Below are 27,995 nucleotides of genomic sequence, written 5' to 3' on the forward strand. Positions count from 1 at the left end.
TAGCTAATAAAAATGTTATAAATATTGCATTGTATCATAAAATACCCTCAAAATTTGAAACAATAATCAAAAAATATTCTTGAACAAAAATATATTACATTCAAGGCTTCGGCCATTTTTGACCGTGAAGGAGCCAAGTGTGACCCCTAAATGAAGAGGACCTGAGGGTTAAGCAAAAATGCACGAGTCTGTCTTGTATGACCTATACGACATCTGGTTTTAAGGGGGATTAAAAGTCTCTTTGAGATTTCCATATGGATTTCATGTAATTTATTATTTGTGCACGTACCCACTCTTCTTACCACTTATTTAATATAACAATAATAGGTCTTGTATAGGAATTAAAAATGAAACAGGTTCTGCTTTCTACAAGTATGAATGAATTTTAAGGTAATGATTAGTTTACCTTACCTGCCCACCTCAATAACAGCAGAAGTGTTTCGTGATAAAACATGAACACAATAAGAATATTATACCAAATTTTTTTATGCAAGCACACAGTAGTGGGACCATATTTATAATAAAAATATATTATATATGTACAGATATCCATTTTCAATCAAACTAACATTACTGACAGATTAAATAGTTAAAATGAGGCACTATCATGACTTTACGAAGTGAGAAGCCAATACTGAAAAGCTTCCTTTGTCCTGTCAAATCAGTTAATATATATATATATATACTGTATGTGTGTGTGTAGGTGTGTGTGTGTGTGTGTACTGTATATATACAAACTATTATGTTAGATGCAATTAATCGATTTGACAGCACTAAATATTTACTTTACCGAATCATTATGCTATGCATTAACGTTTCACAGATATTACTATATACTGTAGTTAGTTTCATTTCACCATCGCCGAACCTTAAGAGCAGTAGATAAATAAAACCACATATTTTCAGATAATAACCTTTTTTTATTTTTATGAACAGTACGAAAATTTAAATACATAATTTGTCCTAAAGCAAGTCTAATATAACTCAAAGACTAAAGTAATGTTTTTTTAAAAGAGTGTTTGTATTATATCTAAAATTTACTATAGATGTTACTTGTACAGTATCTAATAAGACAATATGTATATGTGACAATGTATTTATTAATATTATTAAACTGAATTAAAATAAATGTCAGCAGACCATTGGAATCATCTACGATCTTGTCTTGTCCTTGGCTTTTTGTGTCCATTTTCCATGTTTTAAGGCTCTCCCCTTGATTCAGTCTTAGAATCCAGATTATATCGAGCTCTCGTCTTTAGAAAAGACTTCAGTGTGAATAAAAAGAAAATCTGAACACCCTTTGAAGGACAGAACATGAGGTCACCAGTCACCAAACAATGCAAGACATACATATACATTATATCTTAAAATATCAGCTTGGATAAATCCAATAAAAAATTTCCTGAATCTCTATTACTGTCCTTAGTGTTAATGTCAAAAATATTATTAATAGAGTGTAATAATGCACCTGTGTTGTATTGCAGAGACAGAAGACCACACTGAGAATGATGTAGAGTGTTTTGTCATGGGTGATGAGCACAAAGTAACCAATGACCCAGGACAAACCGAGCACCACAGCCAGAGAGAAACTACTCAGAATCTTCTTCTTTAAAGGAGTGGTACCTGAGCTAAAGAACCAAAAAAATAATAAAGCAAATATTAACTTATTGATCTGCAAATATTATGTTGCCATGAATCAGAGCTATGAAATTTACACCTCAGATACTAGTTACAAGAAAGAATTCCTACTAATTTCAAATCAATTTATATTGATTAAAGTTTGGACTTGGACTTGTTTTAAACCCGGTACATTCATTTACGGTTCAGTTACGTACCTCTTCAGGTTGGGATTTGCACAGCAGATGGTTTGAGAGAAGAACACAAGCAGAGATGTGTTAAAACACAACATGACCGCTAGAGGGAGCAAGAAACCCCACAACATCGGCCGCTTTGGATCAAACCTTCCCGCCTTGTCCAGAGATGCCAACCAACAGCTAAAACAGTACAAAACAAAGACAGAACGAGAAATACTGGGATATGCTTATTGAGTATGCGTAAGTAATGTTCTTCATTCAAAAATGTTTAGTTTGCCCCCAATACTATAATAAAATGCAACATTTCATATTTAAAATCTCAAAATTAATATTCATTTTTATCCTGTACATTAAAATGTGATGCCTAAATTCACTTATAGGCTACTGTAGTATTTAAAATGATTATTTTTCTTACTATTATAGTAGTACAATGACAAAATACAATATAGTTTTAAAATCGCCCATTTTTCGGTTATTGACAATAACATGAAATCATCAGCCAGAAATTTAACTCTTTCCCCGCCAGCGTTTTTTTTTTTTTTTTTTTTTTTTTTTAAGAAAGAAAGAAAAAGAAAGAAAAAAAGTTGCCAGACACTACAAGCATTTTTGATAATTTTCACAAAAAATATTGGCCCCAAGAATATTATGTTGTATGAATATCTGAACATGCAATATATCAAAAGAAAGAACAGAGCCTTATTCTTATTTTCATCAACAGTTGAATGTGGGTAGTTTCATTTAAAAAGCAAAATTCTGAACAAAAAGCTGAGAAACTTGTTTTGTTTTTTCCTTCCAAAGACTGCAACGTGCATAAGCATATTTCTGCTCTTTATTCTTTCTTTTCTTTCCTTTTTTTTTTTTTTTTTTTTTTTGATTCTGTACTCTTTCAGAAGTTGGTAGCCCCCCTACCACATAACAATGAAAACATTTAAAGCTGGAAAATTCAGTCAATGGCAGGGAAGCGTTGTCTCATAAATGAAGAAAAAAATTCCATCAATGGCGGGGAAAGAGTTAATGTAATACCGGGCATGGGCTTTTTTAACCTGAATGTGCGAGGCTTCCGGTTATTTTACTTGTAGGCCTACAAAAACATTTCGTTATTCTGCTTTATGTTGCAAACTGGTATTTTTTCATATTATTTTAATTTATCATCATAATCATAAACACACTGGTTTGTAGCAAAAATAGTTTATCCATTTAGCTAGTTTTACTGCACTTTGTTAGCCTAAAGCCTAGCTACTTCATGTTATTCAATATATAGCGGCTAATGAATCTGAAGTCTCGCACATTGACAGGAAATAAAGCGAAATGATTTTTTACTTACAACTCTTCTTGTCGATAACCTAAAGGGTCCTTAAAGCTGTAGGTGGTGGCCAGCGAAATGCCGACAATAACAGCAGGCAGACCTAAGACATTATAATTAATCAAAATGATTATGTAAAATGCCTATATGATTATCATCATGCTTTTTTTCTACATTTAGATTAGGTTACCTTTGCTCACTTAAAGTGAATCTTAAATAAAAGTAATAATTTAATAACAGTGGTTTAGCAAATCTCAAAATTAATATTCATTTTTATCCTGTACATTAAAATGTGATGCCTAAATTCACTTATATGCTACTGTAGTATTTAAAATGATTATTTTTCTTACTATTATAGTAGTACAATGACAAAATACAATATAGTTTTAAAATCGCCCATTTTTCGGTTATTGGCAATAACATGAAATCATCAGCCAGAAATTTAATATTAGACTAAATATATAACATTTAATAGGCTACCATATCTTTGTTTACAGTTATGCATACAGAATCAAAGTGTCATGACTTTTAATATCAGTGTTTTATATTAAATGTACCCCAGCCAGCTGTCATGGCGATGGTGCGGAAACCTCGCGGTGGACCACTGAGGGCATTTCTAATGAGGAAAAACACGTGAGCCGCATACATGATGTTCCAGGCAAACGTGGCCAGCAGGAAGTACTGCAGCAGGGCTGTGATTGCCGTACAAGGGCCCTGATCGACCTTCTGTTCCAAATCTGAAGAAGGAATAACATTCTTCTCTGAAACAGAGGCCTTTGAGCTCTGGACCGGGTTGTTGATTCCAAAAATAAACAGCAGGTAGTAGGTTGTCATGCACAAACAGATGTTCACTAAGAGCATAGTGGAGTTGGCTCCTCTCAGTTTCCTGCAGAGTTGTAAAGAATGAAGTTTATTTGATATGGAAAAAAAAAAAAAATTAAGAGGACACTCTTTATATTTTGCCTGTTTCACAAACCAGAACCATGGAATTACCATTTGTTGGCTAGATATGAATGGAAATACACTGACAAAAAAGATTTTCTTATCAGTACTTTAGTCTTTTTTCCAGTACAAATATTGCCTATACACCAATATTAAATTCTGTCTGATACTGGTGAGCTGATAATTATTGTTATGATTGTGGTTGATAACTAATATATGACTGATATTAATATCTGTTCAAAATAGTATAGATTAAAAATAAATGCCTAAGAAACTAAAATGAATTGTGTAATAACTGTGAGTTATTACATTTAACAGTGTTATTAAAAGTGTTTTTTAAAAATTAACTTTAAAGCTGCAGTTCGTAAGTTTTGCCTCTTTGTCGCCATCTCTGTTTGCAACTTGTAATTGCAGTTATTTGCAGAATTATCATCTTTACGTGGGTTGTGCATCGGCACGGCTCCTCAGCGTAGATGAATCTAATGTTTGCTGTCAGTCACCACACCGGTGTGGATACTGTACTTGGGAATCACAGATTCTATATCTTGGAAGTATGACCAAAATAAAAAAATGTTACCGAAAAATGTCATCTGAACAAGTAAGTAACACGTCTGCCACTTTTGTTCTGACCAAATGAGAAAAAAGCATTACAATAAATCGCGCTGCCAATGGTGATTAAATCTAACGATCGCTTAGCTCGGATCACGTCAAGCCGTGCAAATGATTATTATTGTTATACTTTGTTCTCAAATTGTTAATGTTAACATCATCAGCATTGCGTGACTATGTGTATTTAGTGTGTATTACTGTTACCTGTAGATTTCAATTTCTGTAGCACTCCGCAGTCCGAAGTCTTTTGCTTTAGACTATGGGTGAATCTCCAGTTGTCACTGATGATTGTCATTTGGACCTTTCTGGATTACAATCCGCCATCAAAATGATAAGTTTAACTATTTCAGCTGCTGTGAGAAAAGGCTATAAATGATCAGCTACCAGCAGCATCCACAAATGCCATATAGCCTAGCTGGGACTCCTTCTCTATGTAAAAAGACGTGACGTGATGACGCAAAGACAAACGGCTGCATGCTTGAATTTCTCGCGGAAACCCACCAGTACCAATTTTATTAGAATTTATTAGAAACATTATTACAAGCTTACCGTTGTATCGGGCTAAGGTAAGGAGATAGTTTTGAACACTGGCTGTACTTGCACAAAAATTGATTTTGGATCATTTTTAACCCAAAAAAGTTACAGACTGTAGCTTTAAGTGAGTGGTGAATGCCCTACTGTAATCTAATATGGCCTTATATATAATGTGTAAATAGTATATTGTGCATCTACAATAAATAAATAAATAAATAAGTTATTGCGGAGTTTTTCTTCATAATATAACTAGAATGTATTTTTAATTTTATTTTTCTTTATTGTTTGTAGAATTTTATCTCATTTTATTGGTAAAATGTTATTTTAACTAAAATTAGTTAGATTTATGCTTAAAAAATAAATGCATAATTGCCAATGGGGTAAGCGAAATATTTAATTCAAGATATACTCGATCAAAAACAAGACAGCAATTTGTTTCTAAATAAAGGTAACTTGTTTTAAGTATGTTTAGATATCTCTACTGGAAAACAAGACAAAATACCAAGGTCATTTGGACATGTAATTCATTGAAGTACATTTGATTACTGTGTGAATATTACAGTATAATACATTTGATTACTGTGTGAATATTACAGTATACGAATATGGTGATTATACAGTAGCTTGGTATCAAAGTACAATATTACTATATTACTCTATTACTAATATTCTTTAAATCTATCCAGTGCTTTAGTACATACCTGGTCTTAATTTGATAAACTGTGGTGAGGAGCAAACCAACAATAGACAGACTGCATCCCACAATACTGATCCAGTTTAAAGCCTCAGAATAATTATAGTCTGCTCTAAAGCTCTACAAAAAGGAGAGAGAAATCTTGATAGTAAATATAGTTCACCTAGATTCACCAAATATTCAAGTGTACCATGTAGTTTTGCTACCACATTAGGCAAGTTAACATAACAAATGATGTTAGCTTAGCATCATGCTAACGGCAGATTCTCTTGACATCAAATATGAGTTGTGTCATCTGCATCCTTTGCGTGAGGATCATTATTTACTAGGTATAAAGTTTCTAGAGAGAGTGATGTTGCATTTTAGTTATGCTACCTATCTAGGCAGCTCACTATATGTCTTTAGAGCAAAGTTTCAACAATCTCTTTAACACATGTATGTTAAACTAACCATCAGAACTGCAAAGTTGGTGGTGTGGTTGCATTTACACTGAAAACCATAGGGATCTTGTATCTTGATGCAGCCCTCTGTTCTCCAATCTCTTTGAGCGTAGTCCCAAAACACACATGCAAAGTCGTAAGGTGTCGATCCTGATTTATTCTGAAAACATAAACAAAACAAACGTTGCCTGTATGTACTACCATCAAAAGTTTGGAATAACTAAGAGTTTTTCATGTTTTCGAAAAAAAGTCTCTTCTCTTTAATTGATGAAAAATACGGTAATATTGTGAAATATTACAATTTTATATATATATTTTATATATATATATATATATATATATATATATATATATATAGTTTCTATCCCTTTAAATGTTTTCTATTTGAATATATTTTAAAATGTAATTTATCACTTAAATCTATCCTTGTTGAATAAAGGTAATAATTTCTTGGTTACACTTTATTTTAAGGTGTCCTTGTTATAGTGTAATTAAACAAATTATTACTGAGCAATATTAATTAACAACATACTATAGGGTTAAGGTTAGTTGTGATAATGTAATTATGCATAATTTACTGTTATTACTATAATAAGTATGTGCATGTAATATATGCGTAGTTTGTAGTGTTACAAATTTATTTCTTCTTTTTTAAAAATCTTTCTTACCCCAAACTTTTGAATGGCAGTGTATCACAGTTTCCACAAATATATGAAGCAGCACAACTGTTTTCAACAGTGATAATAATAATAATAATATATTACATTTCCCAATATATTACAATAGAAAACATTTCATTTTTTTTTATTAAAAATTACAATGTTTTTTTTTTTTCAGAATTGTTTTCATAAAATAAATTCAGCCTTGGTGAATAAAAGAGACTTCTTTCCAAAACAATGACTGGTAGTGTATTAATATTTTTACTTACTTTTTCCATTGTAATAATCAATAATTCATGCCAATTCATTAATGTTTGGGCATAAGTCTCTGCATAATGAGCAGGATATTGTACAAACCAGTCGTTCCTGATCCTCATCATCCCGACAGGGTTTATTTTGTGATAACGACCGGCTAACTGTCAGTTATTCTCTGTGTAGGTGTTTTATTGACTAATAACATGAGTGATTCAGAACTTGCTATATGTTATGTAATCATTATGAGTTTACCATCACTTACCTCAGGCCTGATGGTAAACTCCACTTTATCAAGCAAGCGTTTGTCTGTGAGGCTGGCCGAGACCACTCTTCTTTCAGTATCTAGTTGGCTATTAAAGTGTTTTGAGTTGAAAAAAAGGTCATTTTCATAAAGCACCACTCCAATGCTTAGATTTCTGTTCCCTACAGGGAAGGAGAAGGAGAGAAATTTGTTCAAAACATTGACTTTTCATTATGTTCCGCAAACCAAGAGCAACAACAACAGAGACAGCAGAGACATAAACGGTACCCCAATCTTTCTGGGAATCATTTTGCAGTTTGAGAGCTAACAGGAGATCAACGGGACGTCTTGAAGAGGATGTCATGTTAGCAGCGTCTGCACCGTCTGTACCCATACTTATTCCTTCAGGGGTAAATTTCCCTGACAGTCCTAGTGAAATGCAGCTTAGTTTAGTTAAAGAAGTAGAAATGTCTTTCTGATATCAACAAAGATATAATAATTACACATGGAGCTTTATATGGTCTTCTCTGGGAGGTTTCAGCACTGACCTGTTTGAGCGAAGAATTGCACTTGTGGGGTCCAGTTTGACAACTTGACGCATTGCACCACTAGGTTTGGCTGCACCAGTGCGCTAGAGTTCATGCTACTAATGTTCAAAGCAAAATCCTCCAAAGTTTTTGTGAGACTACAGATATAATACACATGAAAAAGTTAAACACACATCCATTCTAACAAAAAATAAATAAATAATAAATAAATAAAATTACAGTTTTTTTCCAAGTCTGCTTTTTGAATTGAGTGGGTCTCAAGATTATCTTTATTAAATTTATTTCTACAATCTAAATAGACAGACAAGGCCTGCCATTGAAATTGAGGCAAAATGGTGAAATTGTCAACTGTTACCTGTCAACTATGTTACTTGCATCAACTATGTTACTGTCTGTCACGATCATCAGCTGGAGTGCCGAGGTGGTATCGCCGGCGTGACCGCCGACCCGAGGGAGTTAATAGCTACCAGAGGGCACTCCACCCCAGACTATTGTTATTCTAGCACGGACTACATTTCCCATAACTCACTGCCCGGACTCATCATCCCTGATTACATCCACCTGTGTCTCATTAACCTTGTTAGCTCACCCTATAAAAGCCAGGTCAATTCTGTCACTCATTGCTAAGTCTTGCATATATTGGTACTGCACTTCTGAGCATTTGTATCCTGGTTGTAGCCATTGTAGTTTTGTCGTTGTGTTTTTCATTAAGAATAATAATGAACTCACCACTCAAGCAATTGCTGGCCCCGAATTAACGCCAATTCAAAATTTTAGAAGCGAGGTGGAAAAGAGGGAAAAACTCCAACGTATAATTTAACAATTATATAATTTAATAATTATAATATGACCGTGCGGTGAGAATATTTTGGTCAATATTTTGGTCAATTTACTGAGAATTTTACACAAATATGGTCAAAAAATAAAACTATTAGAAGTCTTTTAAAATAATCACTGTACATATGGCAGAATAGACCAAAGAAACATTGAATATTTAAGTCACATACACAAAGTGTAGCACTTTGTGTATGTAGTGGCATACAGTTTTTCTGTAACATAGTCGACAAACTCACCAGGTAAAACATTTATTTATTTATTTTTTGTAATATCAAAATGTATTGGATATAGAGTAGTGTAAATACCTCTCAAGGGCATCATAAGTATCTTCAGAGTATTGGTTTTTAACAGTTTGCATGAGCTGACTGATGGTGGCCATTGCTGACACTGCAACTGTCTGTACAATAATAATAATAATAATAAAAACATTTTATAATATTACATTTCTACATAATGATTTCTACATAATGAAGGTGTTTGAACATAGATGTGTGTCCACAATGCGTGTAAACAACCAGCCTATAATGGTAAAATCTACCCACTCCTTTTTTTATAATCCCCATATATCATAAAAAAAGTCTCTCCAAACGAGTGGTTCCAGATTTCCCCCTACTCTTACGTAAGAGAAGAGGGGTAAGCCCCGCCCATGAATTAATGGAAACTGTCCTATTAGCTTAGCTCCTCCACTGAGTGAGCTGTACACAGTCCGCCATGTTTATCTTCTAGCCAGAGCATTTAACTGCAGCATTCAAGTAAAACTTGTATTCTTAATAAAGCTACTAAAGTTATTGAATCAAGAGCAGGGAGTGATTTTCTGTTTTTCTTTTGTTGTTTGGTTCACATTAACAGCATATACAGCAGTAGGTAATGTATATTACACTGCTTTCATTTTAATACACAGATCTAATATACACATGCGGCTTCTTTCCCTGCTCTTTATGTTCACAGACATAACAGACTGTGTTTGTGAACTTTGTGTGTTTTTGACATAACCTTGTGTGTATTTGACAGTTTAAATGCAATAAGACATACAGTATCTCACAAAAGTGAGTACACCCCTCACATTTCAGCAACCATTTTATTATATGTTCTCAAGGGACAATACTATAGAAATGAAAATTGGATATGCTTTAGAGTAGTCAATGTGCTGCTTGTATAGCATTACAGATTTACTGTCCTCTAAAAATAACTCAACATACAGCCATTATTGTCTAAATACCTGGAAACAAAAGTGAGTACACCCTAAGTGAATATGTCAAAACTATGTCCAAAGTGTCAATATTTTGTGTGAGCATGGAATTCACCAGAGCTGCACAGGTTGTTCCTGGGATCCTCTTCCACTTCTCCATAATGACATCACGGAGCTGCTGGATGTTAGACACATGGCGCTTCTCCACCTTCCACTTGAGGATGCCCTACAGGGGCTCAATAGGGTTCAGGTCTGGAGACATACACTCCATTACCTTCAGCTTCCTCAGGAAGGCAGTTGTCATCTTGGTGGTGTGTTTGGGGTTGTTATCATGTTGGAAATCTGCTGTTTGGCCCAGTTTCTGAAGGGAGGGCATCATGTTCTGCTTCAGAATGTCACAGTACATGTTGGAATGTTTCCCTCAATGAAGCGCAGCTCCCCAGAACCAACAGCACTCATGCAGCCCCAGACTATGATGCTACCACCATCATGCTTGACTGTAGGCAAGACACAATCTTCTTGGTACTTCTCACCAGAGTGTCGCCACACATGCTGGACACCATCTGAGCCAAACAAGTTTATCTTAGTCTCATCAGACCACAGGACATGATTCCAGTAATTCATGCTCTTGGACAGATTGCCTTCAGCAAACTGTTTGTGGGCTTCCTTGTGGACGGACGACGGCCGTGCAAACCGACTTGTTGCAGTGTGCGGCGTATGGTCTGAGCACTGACAAGCTGACCTTCCGCTTCTGCAACCTCTATAGCAATACTGGCAGCACTCATGCATCTCTTTTTTGAAGCCAGCTTCTACACCTGATGCACAGCACAAGGTCTCAACTTCTTTGATTCAACTTCTTTGGCCTGTTCCGAGTGGAACCCATCTTGGAAAACCTCTGTATGACCCTGGACACTGTACTGTAACTCAGTTTCAGGGTGTTACTGATCTTCTTATAGCCTAGGCCAACTTTGTGGAGAGCAACAATTCTAATTCTCAAATCCTCAGAGAGTTCTTTGCCATGAGATGCCATGTTGAACATCCAGTGATCAGTATGAGAGAACTGTACTTAAAGCACCAAATTTAAACTGCTCTAATACAAGATACACAAATTTGTATGGTCCTGTCAAGCAGACAAAAACAGGAACATGATGAATAGGACATGTGGCTTTGCATGGTTAAAAGATGTAGAGCTGTTATCACTTAGGGTGTACTCACTTTTGTTTTTATTTAGACAATAATGGCTGTATGTTGAGTTATTTTCAGAGGACAGTAAATCTGTACTGCTATACAAGCAGCACATCGACTACTCTGAAATATATCAAAGTTTCATTTCTATAGTATTGTCCCTTGAGAAGATATACTAAAATGGTTGCTGAAATGTGAGGGGTGTACTCACTTTTATGAGATACTGTATCAGATTAATCAGATTAATACTCACAGGATGCGCCATCTGATAGCAATCTTTCTGTGTTCGTGCTTCGGATGTGTGTGCTCAGAAAACCATATATTAAGGAGTTTAAACTGTTATGGCTTTAAAACGCGTGCAAATAATTAACTTTCATGATTATGAAGAACTGCAATGTCATGTGAGCGTGGCTGCGATAGAGATGATAATCAAAACCAAACAGATGTTTTGTTAGTTTTTGGCAGAGTATCCAAGGCACAAGCATATTTTTCCTTCAACTCAAAAATGGGCATTTACAACACGGTATACTAAAATGATCTGTGGGTTATTGTCAGCTGGAACTTCACAGACACATACTGGGGACACCAGAGACTTATTTTACATCTATAATATAAGGGGCATAATAGGTCCCCATTAATGTTTCTACTGTACATGTGCTAAAATTCATCTAGGATTCTTGCCTCATTTAACACTGCAGAGGACAGCAGGCTATTGGCAATCGTAGCAGCTGAGGTGATGTTCTGGGACGTCAGCTGCTCAGGTTTGGATGTAAGGATCTGGACACTGGAGGCAACATACATATTTGTTTCCAGAGTTCCCTAAATGAAACAATCAAAACCACTGTCAGTCTGTTGTCTAATCAAAGGCAGTTTAAAATGCTCTCAAAATGGCAGAGTTCAAACAATTGACTACGTCATGACTACAGTAAACCAGAGACAGTTGTAATATTTGGTGAACACTTTATTTTACAGTGTCCTTGTTACACATTACATGTAGTTACTGTAGTAATACTGTAGTAAAACTATAAATTATGCATAATTGCACAAAACTATCCCTAAACCTGCCCCTAATCCTACAGTAAGTATATGTAAAATTATTATTACTTAATACTAATTACACTGTAACACGGACACCTTAAAATAAAGTGTAACCGAATATTTTTTTATATTTCACTTCAAAGACTATACAACAATTATACTCAACATGTATTTTGGTCTAGGAAATGTATGTGTGCCAGCAATAATGAAACTCTTAATTAAACTGCCATTAAATATTAATATATTAATTATATAATAATTGTATTTTTATATAATATAATATAATATAATATAATATAATATAATATAATATAATATAATAATTAACATAGTGCAACAATTTGTCCCAACATCACCACCACATCTAAAATAAAACAAAAATGGCAGTATCAACTTTTGTCATTCAAAATGTGAATTTGTTTAAACAGTCCCCCAGTGTCCCCGAGTAAAGATGTAAATACAGACGTTGACTTTGCTCTCGAACAGCTCCAGGTTTAAGTCACAATCCAGAAGTTTAAGTGCACCAAATGCGTGGAAGATTGTTAAGTTCAAACACTGTGCTGAGGCCATAGGAATACCAGCTAAAGAACACATAAAATACATACGAGACAGGTTAAACATGTTAACTTAAGAACAAACAAAAAATGACATACCTAAACTAAAATAGTTGCAGTTTAGCATATTTTGATATGTACTTCTGACACAAATTAAATTAAATCACTGTATAGATGTTATAAGATTTCTATTGTAAAAAAAGACGTATATGCAGCTTGAGTCTTGGACATTTCTAATGTAATGTGCAGTTTGTCAACATTACAATTATATTGGTGATATAGGACACAAATATTAAAAAAGCTTTGTAAATTTTGCTTTGCCTATGTATATAAAACCATTTATAAGTCTGGGGTAAGATTTTTAGTGTTTTTGAAAGAAGTCTTGTGCTCACAAAGGCTGCATTTATTTGATCAAAAATACAGTAATATTGTGAAATTTCATTATCATTTAAAATAAGTGTTTTCTATTTAATATATATGGCAAAGCATCATTACTCCAGTCTTCAGTGTCACATGATCCTTCAGAAATCATTCTAATATGCTGATTTGCTGCTCAAGAAACATTTTTTATCAATGTTAAAAACAACTGTGCTGTTGAATTCTTTTGTGGAAATCATACTTTTTTGCAGGATTCTTTGATAGATAGAAAGTTAGAAGAACAGCATTTACTTTAAATAGAAATCTTTTGTAACATTATGTCTTTACTTCTACTTTTAAAGGGTTAGTTCACCCCAAAATGAAAATAATGTAATTTATTACTCACCCTTATGCCGTTCCACACCCATAATACCTTCGTTAATCTTCAGAACGCAAATTAAGATATTTTTGTTGAAATCCGATGGCTCAGTGAGGCCTCCATTGCCAGCAATGACATTTCCTCTCTCAAGATCCATTAATGTACTAAAAACATGACATTTATAATTAATATTACAAAGTGACAAGAATATTTTTGGTGCGCCAGAAAAACAAAATACCGACTTATATATTGATAGCCGATTTCAAAACACTGCTTCATTAAGCTTCGGAGCGTTATGAATCTTTTGTGTCGAATCAGCGGTTCAAAGCGCCAAAGTCACGTGATTTTAGCAGTTTGGCGGTTTGACACGCGATCCGAATCATGATTTGACACGCTGATTCATGCTTTGATGTTTTGAAATCGGCCATCACTATATAACTTGATATTTTGTTTTTTTGGTGCACCAAAAATATTCTCGTTGCTTTATAATATTAATATTGAACCACTGTACTCACATGAACTGATTTAAATATGTTTTTAGTACATTAATGGATCTTGAGAGAGGAAATAGCTGGCTATGCAGGCCTCACTGAGCCATCAGATTTCAACAAAAATATCTTAATTTATGTTCCGAAGATGAACGAAGGTCTTACGGGTGTGGAACGGCATGAGGGTGAGTAATTAATGACATTATTTTCATTTTTGGGTGAACTAACCCTTTAAGTTTTGCAATTTAATACATACAATAACCTTGCTAAATAAAATTCTTAAAAAAAAAACACTGATCCCACACTTTTGAAGGCAAGGCAAGGCAATATATTTATAATGCACAATTAAAAACAACAGTTAGTTGACCAATGTTCTGTACACTTTTTAAACATGTACAAAAAGAAAAAAACATATATTACACACCAATTTTATTTACAACACAGACATCTAACCGCACAACATTAAATGGCAAAATATCAATAAATAAGGACCTACAAAAAAGCCAATGAAAAAATATGAGTTTTTAAAAGAAATTTAAAAGACCCCAGTGTGGAGGCTGTTCTAATATTCAAAGGCAATCTGTTCCAGAGTCTCAGAGCCATCACTGAAAAAGCATGATTGCCCCATAATTTACGCTTTGACCTTGATGTTGTTAAGGAACAGTCAAGAGTTTCTGGTCAGAGGGCCTAAGTGATCTGGACGGTGAGTATGGTTGTAACAAATCTGAAAGATAGGGTGGTGCAAGGCCATTTAAAGATTTAAAAAATAAACAACAAAATCTTAAAATCAATTCTAACGGACTGGCAGCCAATGTAGAGAAGACAGAATAGGGGTAATATGGTCCTGTTTCCAAGAGCCTGTCAACAATCTTGCAGCAACATTCTGGACAATTTGCAATCAAGACAAAGTGGACTGACTAATCCCTACATACAGGGAATTACAATAGTCCAGACGAGAAGACACAAAAGCATGCATCACTCTCTCAAAATCATAAAACGACAAAAATAGCTTGACCTTTGTCAGTGTTCTTAATTGAAAAAACCTGATCTGACAACAGCATTGATCTGTTTGTCAAATTTTAACAACTATATGTGTGTGTATATATATATATATATAACATATATATTTGGGTAACATCAGCGTAACAGTGAAATGATACTAAAAAAAAAAATAGACCCAATTGGAAGCATACATAATGAAAACAAAATGGGACCCAAAATGGATCCTTGGGGAATCCCACATGTAAGAGGAGCCGAAGATTATGTAAATCCACCAAAGGCAACTGAAAAACTTCTCTTAGTTAAATAGGACTTAAACCAGTTTAAAACAGTGCCTCGAAACCCTACCAACAGCTCAAGCCATGCAATAAGAATAGCAGTAGTGTAAAATAGATGTATGCTTTTTATAACTTTACACACCATTGGCTGTTCCTGGAGGGCATAGCTGTGTTGAATAAGTAATCTGGCCGATCACAGAGAGAGGAAAAGTCAAACCTTTGAGTGTTTCCTCTGGACAGGTATTACCTGCAACAAAGTCATTTTGGGTACTGTCACGTCAACAAGTCATCGTCATCCTGGACCAAAACTTGAAATGGTTTTACAGGCCAGTCACCATGATTTTGCTAAGTAAGACATGTTCCTGGATCAACATTTTGTTGATCTGGAACAACATTACTGTCCAAAAATTTAGTCCTAACCCTATTCTTACCCCTAAACCTAAACCTACCCATAAAATATCCCTAAAATCAGAGGGAAATGGTAAACAACACTGATGTTGAAGCACCTAACCCTGATTGTAAGCCTAGACTTGTCATAAACTGTAAGCTTGTCCCTCAAATCTGATTGTTGATTGGAATGTTGTTCCAAGATCAACAAAGGTGCTGTTCTAGAAACATGTTGTATTTGGTGAAATCACATTCACTGGTTTGGTCCAGGGGAGTCAAACTCAGTTCCTGGAGGGCCACTGTCTAGCAGATTTTAGCTCCAACCCTAACTTAACACACCTGAACCAGCTAATCAAGGACTTCAGGATTACTAGAAACTTCTAGGCAGGTATTTTGGAGCTGGTTGGTGCTACACTCTGCAGGACAGTGGCCCTCCAGAAGAGGAGAACTCCTATGCAATGCGTACCTGTCGGGTGACGAGTGGTTGAAAGCAGGTTAGATGTTGACGAAGTGGTTGAAGTGGCAGTTGTGGTTGATATGGTGGGAGTAGCTCTGGTGGTAGTTGGCGTGGTAGTAGTAGTATATGTGGTAGTAGACATGGTAGGAGTGGTAGTTGGCGTGGTAGTAAACGTGGCAGGAGTGGTAGTAGATGTGGTAGGAGTGGTAGCTGGCATGGTAGTAAACGTGGCAGGAGTGGTAGTAGTATTAGATGTGGTGGGACTGGTGGTGGACATGGTAGTGATGTATGTAGTTGTGTTGGTTGTAGTGGCAGATGTTGTGGTGTTTGAAGAAGTGATGGCAGTGGTATTGAATGGTGTAGTATTTGAGTAAGGACTGCCAGTTGGTGTGGCGTGCTGTAGTGACACCTCGTTTATAAATGCTGTTCAAAAAGAAGAAACAATTTGATTTAGATCAGCACTTAATTTTTGGTACAATGTGATTTCATATATTGTTTTGTAAACCCTTTTAAAAAATGAAAGCTCTATCCTATTGACAGTTTATTTGCAGTTTATTTAATACACCCAGACAGGGCCAAGACAACATTTTTATGGGTAGGGCCGCTTTTTCCCTGGCCTAATAAATATGGTATACTATAGAGATAGACCACCCCATGACAGCTTTGCACCTTGAGATCATTTGCAAGTGAAATCCCTGCACACAATTCTTTAAATGACCGTGACACATGCAAATCAGCCTGTCCTGGAGAATCCAACTTAGAATGCAAGCCAATAAAATTAAAAACTGCAAAGTACAACTGGATATTTCATAAACTTATTTTAGGCTAATAAAGTATTGACATTCAAAAAACGTAAAAAAAAAAATATGCACAGTCTCACTTCAAGCTTAATCAAATAAATGTGAATATAAATATAAAATACTACTAATAATAATAACAAACAAGGTAATTTAGTCAGATCAACAGGCTTCTGCTGTTATACAAATATTTTTTTAAACACTGGAATATTTGCCATGATCTTGAATCATATATATTATAACATAATAAATATGTTATGATAATTATATTTATATAGATCACACAAAACATGTATTATAATTAAAGATGTGTGTGTGCAAAATGTATCTATCTATCTATATCTATATATCTATATATATATATATATATATATATATATATATATATATATATATACACACAGACAGAGAGATATACAAATAAAGGGATTCTTGTATCTGTAAAGGTAAAACAAAAAAACAAAAAACAAAAAATCCTTGCACTACATTTGTCTGAAAGTTAATCTGTAATGTTACAATAATCACTTACCTGAAAGAAACATGAGCAGCAGAATGGAGCGATCCATCATCTCCCCATTAATGATCCAGATCTGGTTCTCGAGCATGTCTGGTTATGACTTATGTAGGAGGATCTCAGATGTTGAGTTTGACATGATGTATTTGCATTTCTAAGGGGAAAAAACCTATGGACATGGTAATGGGCAATGTTTTGCAAAACCAAAGATGACAAGAAACATGAGTAAGGCAGGTTGTATCATTACTTGGCTGTAAGTATACAGAATAACATAATTCTTTAAATCATCATGAGAAAAGCTGACATGCCAATAAACCTGACAGTGATAACCTTTGACATGACTGCAATGTACTGCTGAACTAAAATAATTAGAGAACATGAGTACACATAGGCATTAGTCACTATTCTGGATAACAGTGTAGTCATGTAATTACTAACCAAAATGAAAAATTCTCTCATTACTCACCCTCATGCCATCCCAGATAAAAATGACATTTTTCTTCAGATGACCAGCCTCATATGAAGAAAATAAGTCAGATAAATCTGGATGAGATCGAGTCAGTAAATGATTATCCCCATTAAGGATTTTAAATCAACATGTCAAATGTGCCTAGATGGGAAAAATATTATGTTAATATCTTAAAATGTGTATACACGTAATTATATTTCTTTATATAAATATAAATCTGTGCAGAACATGAAGAGATTCAAAGCATGAGCACGCGATGTAAATCAGTCACGATACGGCGCGTGCGCACTACCATTGTGCCATTGACAAACAAACTGATTTCACGGCTAAATAAACACTGCATTGTGTAAAAGATTGACGTATGTCACACCTTTAAAGATAAACTACTTTTTTCTTAACTTCATTTTGTTATTCAAAGCGAGCCTAGTATTACATGCAAATTATTGTCATCGTTCACGCATTTCAGATACGCCACTGAACAACAGGCAAATTAACGGAGCATCTCTCTATACTGATAACGCCAGCAAAAACCCAAAAAGCACGAAACGTATCATGATAGAAACGTTACTGCCTTTATAGTATAGAAATAATTAATATCCTAAATGCATCTATGCACGTGCTGGACACCTGGATGATTACGAGAACATTCAGGCGAGACGTATTTTCCTGTCAACAGGTCAGTGGAACGAACAACTCCTCTTTACAAAAAGGCCTAAATTTGTAGATGAAAGTGTGCAAGGGTATTTATATTAATGGTTGTAACTTGTTTTTATTTTTTTTTAATCGTGAATCGTTATAGTTTTATCGAAATTAATGTAGGCCTACAGCTTGGAAACATTATTGAACCCAAATAGTACATTAATTTGATGGTTTAATGTTGAAAACGTACTGTTAGATTATTACTGACAGTATATTTGGAATGATGACAGAAACGTGTTCTCTAAGAACTTCCATAGGAAAGGAATAAGACTGAGGTGCAAAGGTTAAACACTTTAATCTGTGTAAGCTAATAAAGCTTAGAACCCATGCATCCATGAGAGTGAGGGAATATATACACTTGCCTAGAAACCTTCACATCAACTCAGCTGTTATCCACTCACATCCTGGCTACAAAATTGTTATAAAAGGATGAGACCTAAAGAAGTAGTCAGTCACGTACAGCAAAAGCCAGTCTCATGCATCAACTTGAAACTATACAATACAGCTCAAATATCTTGAAGTCATCTACATGTTATTTTCATTATTTCCTTCTTCAGGTTGATGATGTTGTGGAAATCTGATGGACTGACTCATTTATTATAGTTTTGATTCAAATGAACTTTTACAGGATTACAGTATTGACATCATTGCAGTCACAAATTATGGCTCCTTATAAAGATACAAATCTCAAGCAAATATATAAACCCGATGTCAACTCTTACTCTAAGTCACAAACCTTAGTTAATTACCTGCTGACCATTTCTAGAAAACCGTAACCTTAGGTTGTTTCAATCAGTGGAGGGGAGGAAAGAAGAAGGGAGGGGAGGACTGTAAAATTGATACTTAGACATGTTTTTTTCCATATTTATATAAAGAGAAAAATGAGGGCCTAAAAATAATACAAGAATTAAAACAGCCGTGAAAACAAATGTACATTTTCTAATCATTTTATTGTAAGATGATTGGTGGAAAAAGAGCAGACTATTTTACATATATTACTGTAGTAAATTGATTACTATGCTGTGGGTGGAATTTCATCATACACACCATGTGCTTCCTCATAATTGAAGATATATTTCCCAGGGATGTCTGGAATCCCACTGACTCCCCTGTGGATAAGACTTGAGGTATCTGTTAAACGGCATGTGGAAAACGTGGTGGAAACAGATTACAATGGCAGCAGTTCAAACCTAAGCAGACTCTGGGCTGAGATCCAGTGGATGAGAAGATTGATGCTGAACATCCTGGTTTAACAAATCTGATCTCTCCTTAGGCTCAAATTAGTTAGTCAGGTAAGCATAAAAACGTATGTGATCAAAGAGCTCTCAGAAAGAGGAAGTAAAGACACAAACAAGCAGTTGACACACTATTATTCTCCATCAGTCTCTTATTTCTTCTTTTTCTCTTGTGTGTTGGTGAACCAGGCATCCAGCAGCTTTTTGCTGTAGTAGATCTGCCAGCCATGTACTTGAACTGAAATAATCAAGAGTAAGTACATTATAGACACGGCAGAGAAGCCAAAGATGAACCTATAAGCTTTGCCGTGGCGATAAAGCTGCTGAGCCACAGGAAACATCTCCATCCCTCCATAAAGAATAGGAGCGACACAAAAAAGCCCGGCGCTGATCATTGAGATGACCAGGTAACTGATGTTGTTTTTCGGCAAAGCCATGAAGCTGAAGACAGTAGGTATGATGCTCAGAAGATATGGGTACTCCCATTGGTACGGAGAGGCCACCACTTTATGGGATACCAGGTTCAGCTGGCTGACCACCACCTGTGCTGCTACAAGCAACCAGACCACTGCATGAGCGATGTTCAGCTTCTTGATCTCAGACTTCAGTGCCACACTGGGGGGGATTGAGAAGGGTCAGGTTAACAGGATCAGAGGAACTTTGTAACTTCAGAGATTAATCCAGTAATAGATCAGTATTTTAAATAGTTTTAAGGGGTCATTCCCCATATATGTCCCCATCATTTCTTAAAATATTGGATAACATGTTAATAATCATAAGTTTATTACCTTTTTATTTTTATTTTATTAATATCACAGTATGTGAACATAGGGATGAATTTTAGATAATTTAAGTACTTGGGCTAGGACTACAAGTGCATTATCCCAAGGTACTAATAAGCACTTTCTAAAACTGCCAATGTACTTTGAAATACAGTACTACACACAGACATTATTAAATATTACAAATGGATTTTCTTAGGCGCTTTTTGTTTTCAACAGTTCAAAAAGTACAGTAAATCAGGAATAACCACACGCAACACTGTAAATACAAGATTAAAATATTACTACGAATCATATTGTTTACATTAACACCAATAGACCTTATTCAGATCAGCGCCATGACTAGGTATGAAAGCGAGGCTGTAAGGCATAGACTTGCCATGTTTTCAATGGCTTCCACTGTAAAAAAAAAAAAAAAAAAAAAAAAAAAAATGTGATAAAAGCTGATAAATCACTTTAAATCACACGGCTCAAGTTTTTTTTTTTTTTTTTTGTCTACTGACATTTCTTGGAAAAACATTTTTGCAGTGTTTCATCAGCAGAACAATTCAAAAACACATTAAATAACAGTACAACCCATTGAAGACGTATTTCTATCCCTCACAGCCTTGCTTTCCTTCCCGTAAAAAAAAAAAAAAAAAAAAAAAAAAAAACAATCAAAGATTAAGAAAAGGTCTATTCACAACATACGTACCTCATCTGATAGTGTGACGCCACTCGCTCGCGGTGCTGAAAGTCGCTGCCGTCTGTTCCTGTAGCTCGCGGTCCTGCTCGTGATGCCATGGCAACCCAACACCGTCGACAACCTGGCAAAAGTAAATTCGAAATTTACCTCACTTCTGTGTAAAAGTCTACATGAAGAAAACAGCACACCAGGCCCGTCGCCAAGGGGGGGATTGGGGGGCAGTGCCCCCTAATCATATGGTCATTCAGCATACTTACAGATTGAGAGCAAAATCCGTATTTCTGTGGGTTTGGCTATTCACGTATTCCATAACCAAATGTCTTCAGCAGCATTTAGCTCACAGGAACACTAATCTCTACTGATTTTGATTGCTTTTAAAGGGAAAAGCTGCACATAAACTACTGTTCTAGGATCAGTTTACACCGTAATATTAGCGAAACATATTTGGCAAATGATCCAGTGCGTATCTGTTTGTGCTCTGAAGAACAACAAGGCTTACAAGGTGTTTTTGCAGTGTTGAGCAATGTAGCCAATCACAAACATATCTTGATTTCCTGAACACAATGACCAATCAGAAGTTAGCACTGAACAAAAACTCTGGCGTTTTAAGCGGCGAGTGGATTCTGAGTTCTGCACGCTGGCAAATATCCCCTCGTTATAACAAACAATTATGTAAATAAGAGATTCACTGTGCAGTCAGTTTCATTTATTGTTACAGAACTTCTTGAGATTGCGATTAAATAAAATGAGTGAGATTTTTTGTGATTATAATGGGAGTGCCCTTTGCGCGCTTTCTGTCATGCAAATCCCGAGTAACGTTACATAATCTGTTCAAATTAACAGTGGTTTGTGAACGTAGATGCTTTATTAACAAATAATTCATCAGCAGTGTTTATGTTGGGATATTTAGGTTGTGCAGTGGCAAGAAACATGAAACTATTTGGTAACACTTTACAATAAGGTTCATTAGTTAAACAGTTAATGTATTAACTAACATGAACTAACCATGAGCAATACATTTGTTACTGTATTTAATAATCTTCGTTAACGTTAGTTAATGAAAATACAGTTGTTCATTGTTTTTTCATGTTAGTTCACAGTGCATTAACTAATGTTAACAAGATTTTAACAATGTATTAGTAAATGTTGAAGTTACCATTAACAAGGATTAATAAATTCTGTATAAGTGCAGTTCATTATTAGTTTATGTTAACTAATGAACCTTATTGTAAAGTGTTACCAACTATTTCAAGGAAATCTATTTAAATGTGTTTTTAAATGGGAAGCGCATCTCCTTAGACTTTTCATGGAGTTGGGTCACCATCCGCCTATGATCAGAAAATTCATATTTAACGCACAATTACGGAACTTGAAACATAATTAGGCTATATTTATAAATGACTAGTATCACTCGGAGACCCGCCGCCTTCAACTATTTTAATGGTGAGTACACTCAAAGTCTTTGTTACACATCAGTATGCTACAGATTTAGGCTAATATTTTTACTGTGTGCCTAAATACAAAATTTGCCAACATGTAGGTTATAAACACCAGGAAAGCACGCAGTAAAGTTACCCTAAAACTCCCTCACAGTCTTCCGAGGAACACTAACAGAGGCAGATTGCTGGAGGTTCACAGACTCACTTTTCCATATTTTCCAGTTAAAGTAAATAGTGACCGTGACTCTCATTCTGCCTAACATATTTTGTGTTCCACAGAAATAAAAGAGGATTATAGGAAATTAATAAAGACACGTAAATGAAAAAAAAAATAGAATATCACCATGGAATAAACTGCAAATCTTATACCACGATACTGTGTACTTTGTTGCTTTTGACCCAATAATTATTTCACGAAGAAATACAAATGAATAGCGAATAATGGCACTATGCATACAAATAATGTAAGTTAGACATAAGCTTCCGTAAATACTCGACTTGTCTCGTGCATTAAATTTTAACCAAATTAGCCCTGTTAAACAAAAACTATAAAGGCTCTTTCTATTTCCAAAAGCGAAATAGCTTACTGAGTATAAAGTACTAACTGCTTTTTAAAAGTTTAAACTTAGTTTGTTTGTTCATGAGTTCACGACCTTGTACTGATCTGTAAAAGAGCTTGGTTGATACTAGATTAATCCACGCATAGTATGATTTAATCATTGGATTTTACTGATTGTCAAGGTATTTCTGAATCTAAAACAATGAATTATTAGATCACAACTATCTGTCACTCAAGCCAACTTCTACAGCTTTTGCTGACGCTTCCTACAGATACAGTACAAGTGATTTCTAAGAGACACTATACATATTAATTCACAGTCATAATAGGCTTTACAAATAAGCAGACGCACATTAATATGTATCAAACTTATGAAGACCCATAGTATAATATACCTACCTTATTTTGACATGAACCAACAAACTACTTCATACACAGTAGAAACGTGAGCAATGCAGCTCTTCTTCTTCTTCTTCATTTGCGTTCGTTTGGACATACTTCAATATCGCCCTCACTGGTGCGGAGTGGGAACGAGATTTGCATTTAGAGGATTGATACAAAGGATACACATACAGGTGCTGGTCATATAATTAGAATATCATCAAAAAGTTGATTTATTTCACTAATTCTATTCAAAAAGTGAAACTTATATATTATATTCATTCATTACACACAGACTGATATATTTCAAATGTTTATTTCTTTTAATTTTGATGATTATAACTGACAACTAAGGAAAATCCCAAATTCAGTATCTCAGAAAATTAGAATATTACTTAAGACCAATACAAAGAAAGGATTTTTAGAAATCTTGGCCAACTAAAAAGTATGAACATGAAAAGTATGAGCATGTACAGCACTCAATACTTAGTTGGGGCTCCTTTTGCCTGAATTACTGCAGCAATGCGGCGTGGCATGGAGTCGATCAGTCTGTGGCACTGCTCAGGTGTTATAAGAGCCCAGGTTGCTCTGATAGTGGCCTTCAGCTCTTCTGCATTGTTGGGTCTGGCATATCGCATCTTCCTCTTCACAATACCCCATAGATTTTCTATGGGGTTAAGGTCAGGCGAGTTTGCTGGCCAATTAAGAACAGGGATACCATGGTCCTTAAACCAGGTACTGGTAGCTTTGGCACTGTGTGCAGGTGCCAAGTCCTGTTGGAAAATGAAATCTGCATCTCCATAAAGTTGGTCAGCAGCAGGAAGCATGAAGTGCTCTAAAACTTCCTGGTATACGGCTGCGTTGACCTTGGACCTCAGAAAACACAGTGAACCAACACCAGTAGATGACATGGTATCCCAAAGCTATCACTGACTGTGGAAACTTTACACTGGACCTCAAGCAATGTGGATTGTGTGCCTCTCCTCTCTTCCTCCAGACTCTGGGACCCTGATTTCCAAAGGAAATGCAAAATTTACTTTCATCAGAGAACATAACTTTGGACCACTCAGCAGCAGTCCAGTCCTTTTTGTCTTTAGCCCAGGCGAGACACTTCTGACGCTGTCTGTTGTTCAAGAGTGGCTTGACACAAGGAATGCGACAGCTGAAACCCATGTCTTGCATACGTCTGTGCGTAGTGGTTCTTGAAGCACTGACTCCAGCTGCAGTCCACTCTTTGTGAATCTCCCCCACATTTTTGAATGGGTTTTGTTTCACAATCCTCTCCAGGGTGCGGTTATCCCTATTGCTTGTACACTTTTTTCTACCACATCTTTTCCTTCCCTTCGCCTCTCTATTAATGTGCTTGGACACAGAGCTCTGTGAACAGCCAGCCTCTTTTGCAATGACCTTTTGTGTCTTGCCCTCCTTGTACAAGGTGTCAATGGTCGTCTTTTGGACAACTGTCAAGTCAGCAGTCTTCCCCATGATTGTGTAGCCTACAGAACTAGACTGAGAGACCCTTTAAAGGCCTTTGCAGGTGTTTTGAGTTAATTAGCTGATTAGAGTGTGGCACCAGGTGTCTTCAATATTGAAACTTTTCACAATATTCTAATTTTCTGAGATACTGAATTTGGGATTTTCCTTAGTTGTCAGTTATAATCATCAAAATTAAAAGAAATAAACATTTGAAATATATCAGTCTGTGTGTAATGAATTAATATAATATACAAGTTTCACTTTTTGAATTGAATTAGTGAAATAAATAAACTTTTTGATGATATTCTAATTATATGACCAGCACCTGTATGTATATATGGGACGCCTGCCTTTACATGCACATGAACTTTAATGACATCCCATTCTTAATCTGTAGGGTTTAATATGGAGTTGGCCCACCCTTTGCAGCTATAACAGCCTCAACTCTTCTGGGAAGGCTTTCCACAAGGTTTAGGAGTGTGTTTATGGGAATTTTTAACCATTCTTCTAGAAGCGCATTTGTGAGGTCAGGCACTGATGTTGGTGAGAAGGCCTGGCTTGCAGTCTCCGCTCTCATTCATTCCATAGGTTTTCTATCGGGTTGAGGTCAGGACTCTGTGCAGGCCAGTCAAGTTCCTCCACACCAAACTCGCTCATCCATGTCTTTATGGACCTTGCTTTGTGCACTGGTGCGCAGTCATGTTGGAACAGGAAGGGCGACTTCTGCGCACTGTGCGCCTCAGCATGTGCTGACCCTGCTCTGTGATTTTACGTGGCCTACCACTTAGTGGCTGAGTTGCTGTTGTTCCCAATTGCTTCCACTTTGTTTTGATACCACTAACAGTTGACCGTGGAGTATTTAGTAGTGAGGAAATTTCACAAATGGACTTATTGCACAGGTGGCAACCTATCATGGTACCACGCTTGAATTCATTGAGCTCCTGAGAGCGACTCATTCTTTCACAAATGTTTGTAGTATGTATACCATTCAAAAGTTTGGGATCGGTAAGATTTTTTATGTTTTTAAAAGAAGTTTCTTCTGCTCACCAAGGCTGCATTTATTTAATTAAAAATACAGTAAAAACAATAATATTGTGAAATATTATTACAATTTAAAATAACTGTTTTCTATTTAAAAATATTTTAAAATGTAATTTATTCTTGTGTTGGCAAAGCTGAATTTTCAGCATCATTACTCCAGTCTTCAGTGTCACATGATCCTTCAGAAATCATTCTAATATGCTGATTTGCTGCTCAAGAAACATTTATTTTGTACAATTATATATAATACAAAATATTTGTGTACAATATTTTTTTTCAGGATTCTTTGATGAATAGAAAGTTCAAAAGAACAGCGTTTATTTGAAATATAATCTTTTGTAACATTATAAATGTATTTACTGTCACTTTTGATCGATTTAAAGCATCCTTGCTGAATAAAAGTGAATAAAAATAAAAAAAAATAAAAATTCTTACTGACCACAAACTTTTGAACGGTAGTGTATAATATTACAAAAACTTTGTATTTCAGATAAATGCTGTTCTTTTGAACTTTCTATTCATCAAGGAATCCTGAAAAGAAAAGTACATAACTGTTTTCAACATTGATAATAATAAGAAATGTTTCTTAAGCAGCAAATCGGCATATTAGAATGATTTCTGAAGGATCATGTGACACTGAAGACTGGACTAATGATGCTCAAAATAGAAAACAATTATTTTAAATTGTAATAATATTTCACAATATTACTGTTTTTACTGTATTTTTAATTAAATAAATGCAGCCTTGGTAAGCAGATGAAACTTCTTTTAAAAACATTAAAAATCTTACCGATCCCAAACTTTTGAACGGTAGTGTATATAATTAGGGCTGTCAATTAATTATGGGGAAAAAAATATCACGTTAAAATTTTAACGCATTTAAGGCACTTGAAAAAAATGCAAGACTGCAGAAAAAAATGACGCGTTAAAATTGTAACGCTTTTAACACACTTGCCCCACCCCAAGTCCTACGTAGGTCATATGACATTTCATACAAAGGTTGTTAAATAATTGCCTAATATAGTATTCAATCTAGTGCTGCAAGGATATTGCACAGCACCAAGCTGATCTGAGCTGTCAGTGGTCTTTCACCGGTCAAAGCTCAGCTTTAGGAGGGGAAGAGACAAATATAAGGAGACTGAGGGGAAAAAAGAAAGAGAAAGGGATGGAGATAACAAGGAGAGATTTTAAAGCTATTATTCTCCCGGGTGGGCAGAAAACACACCAAACACCTTGGAATGCCAGGTAAGTGATGTTCACATATATCTTTGAACAGGATTTATTTCTAGGTATAACTTATATAACTATATTATACTAAATATATTCTAAATAATAAAACTATATTCTAAATAAACTACAAAATAAACTACTTTGTCTAAACATACCTGACCGAAAGGCTCTTTATGCGGGTCTTTGTCTTCGCAGGTGTGAATCACAGCATTATTTAGGATTATTCACGCCTCCACGCATACTGTCTCTCTAAACAAAAAGTCTTACAAAATTGAAATAAATATATTGTTTTATGTGAATGAGTAGGCAGGATGATTTTCACATAATTTTGAAGCAAAAACTCTAGGCTTCAACATTTAATACCCAGAAGTCTTGTGGACACTTAGTGATTTGTGGCCTTATTTTAGTCACTTTTTTTTTTTTCAATAACCATGCATAAACAGTATTCTCTCATTAATACAAACATGTACATGTTGCTCACATATTATGGTAGCCTAGTTC

General features: G+C 35.3%; 1 protein-coding gene and 2 long non-coding RNA genes across 3 annotated transcripts; all 3 read right to left on the bottom strand.

The window, feature by feature from the left end:
- Positions 1-1,023: 1,023 nt before the first annotated feature.
- On the bottom strand, positions 1,024-6,479 carry LOC127521290 (uncharacterized). Its single transcript, XR_007932319.1, has 6 exons — positions 6,347-6,479; positions 5,904-6,016; positions 3,675-4,003; positions 1,836-3,220; positions 1,469-1,628; positions 1,024-1,298 (listed from the first exon to the last, which is right to left on the bottom strand). It is a non-coding gene; the product is annotated as an uncharacterized LOC127521290 (long non-coding RNA).
- Positions 6,480-7,518: 1,039 nt separating this feature from the next.
- On the bottom strand, positions 7,519-8,170 carry LOC127520171 (uncharacterized). Its single transcript, XR_007932062.1, has 3 exons — positions 8,040-8,170; positions 7,780-7,920; positions 7,519-7,673 (listed from the first exon to the last, which is right to left on the bottom strand). It is a non-coding gene; the product is annotated as an uncharacterized LOC127520171 (long non-coding RNA).
- An 11,427-nt stretch (positions 8,171-19,597) lies between these two features.
- jagn1b (jagunal homolog 1b) lies at positions 19,598-23,901 on the bottom strand. Its single transcript, XM_051910935.1, has 3 exons — positions 23,766-23,901; positions 21,378-21,489; positions 19,598-20,516 (listed from the first exon to the last, which is right to left on the bottom strand). The coding sequence occupies exons 2-3, from the start codon at positions 21,464-21,466 to the stop codon at positions 20,054-20,056; spliced, it is 552 nt and encodes a 183-aa protein (XP_051766895.1). The 5' UTR covers positions 21,467-21,489; positions 23,766-23,901; the 3' UTR covers positions 19,598-20,053.
- Positions 23,902-27,995: the final 4,094 nt, after the last annotated feature.

This window comes from Ctenopharyngodon idella, chromosome 10, assembly GCF_019924925.1.
Source record: "Ctenopharyngodon idella isolate HZGC_01 chromosome 10, HZGC01, whole genome shotgun sequence".
Classification (NCBI taxonomy): domain Eukaryota; kingdom Metazoa; phylum Chordata; class Actinopteri; order Cypriniformes; family Xenocyprididae; genus Ctenopharyngodon; species Ctenopharyngodon idella.

Coding starts and splice junctions, on each gene's coding strand:
- jagn1b (XM_051910935.1), bottom strand. CDS start 21,466: ATGGCATCACGAGCAGGACCGCGAGCTACAGGAACAGACGGCAGCGAC. Junction 20,517..21,377: donor GCGTCACACTATCAGATGAG/GTACGTATGTTG, acceptor AATCCCCCCCAG/TGTGGCACTGAAGTCTGAGA.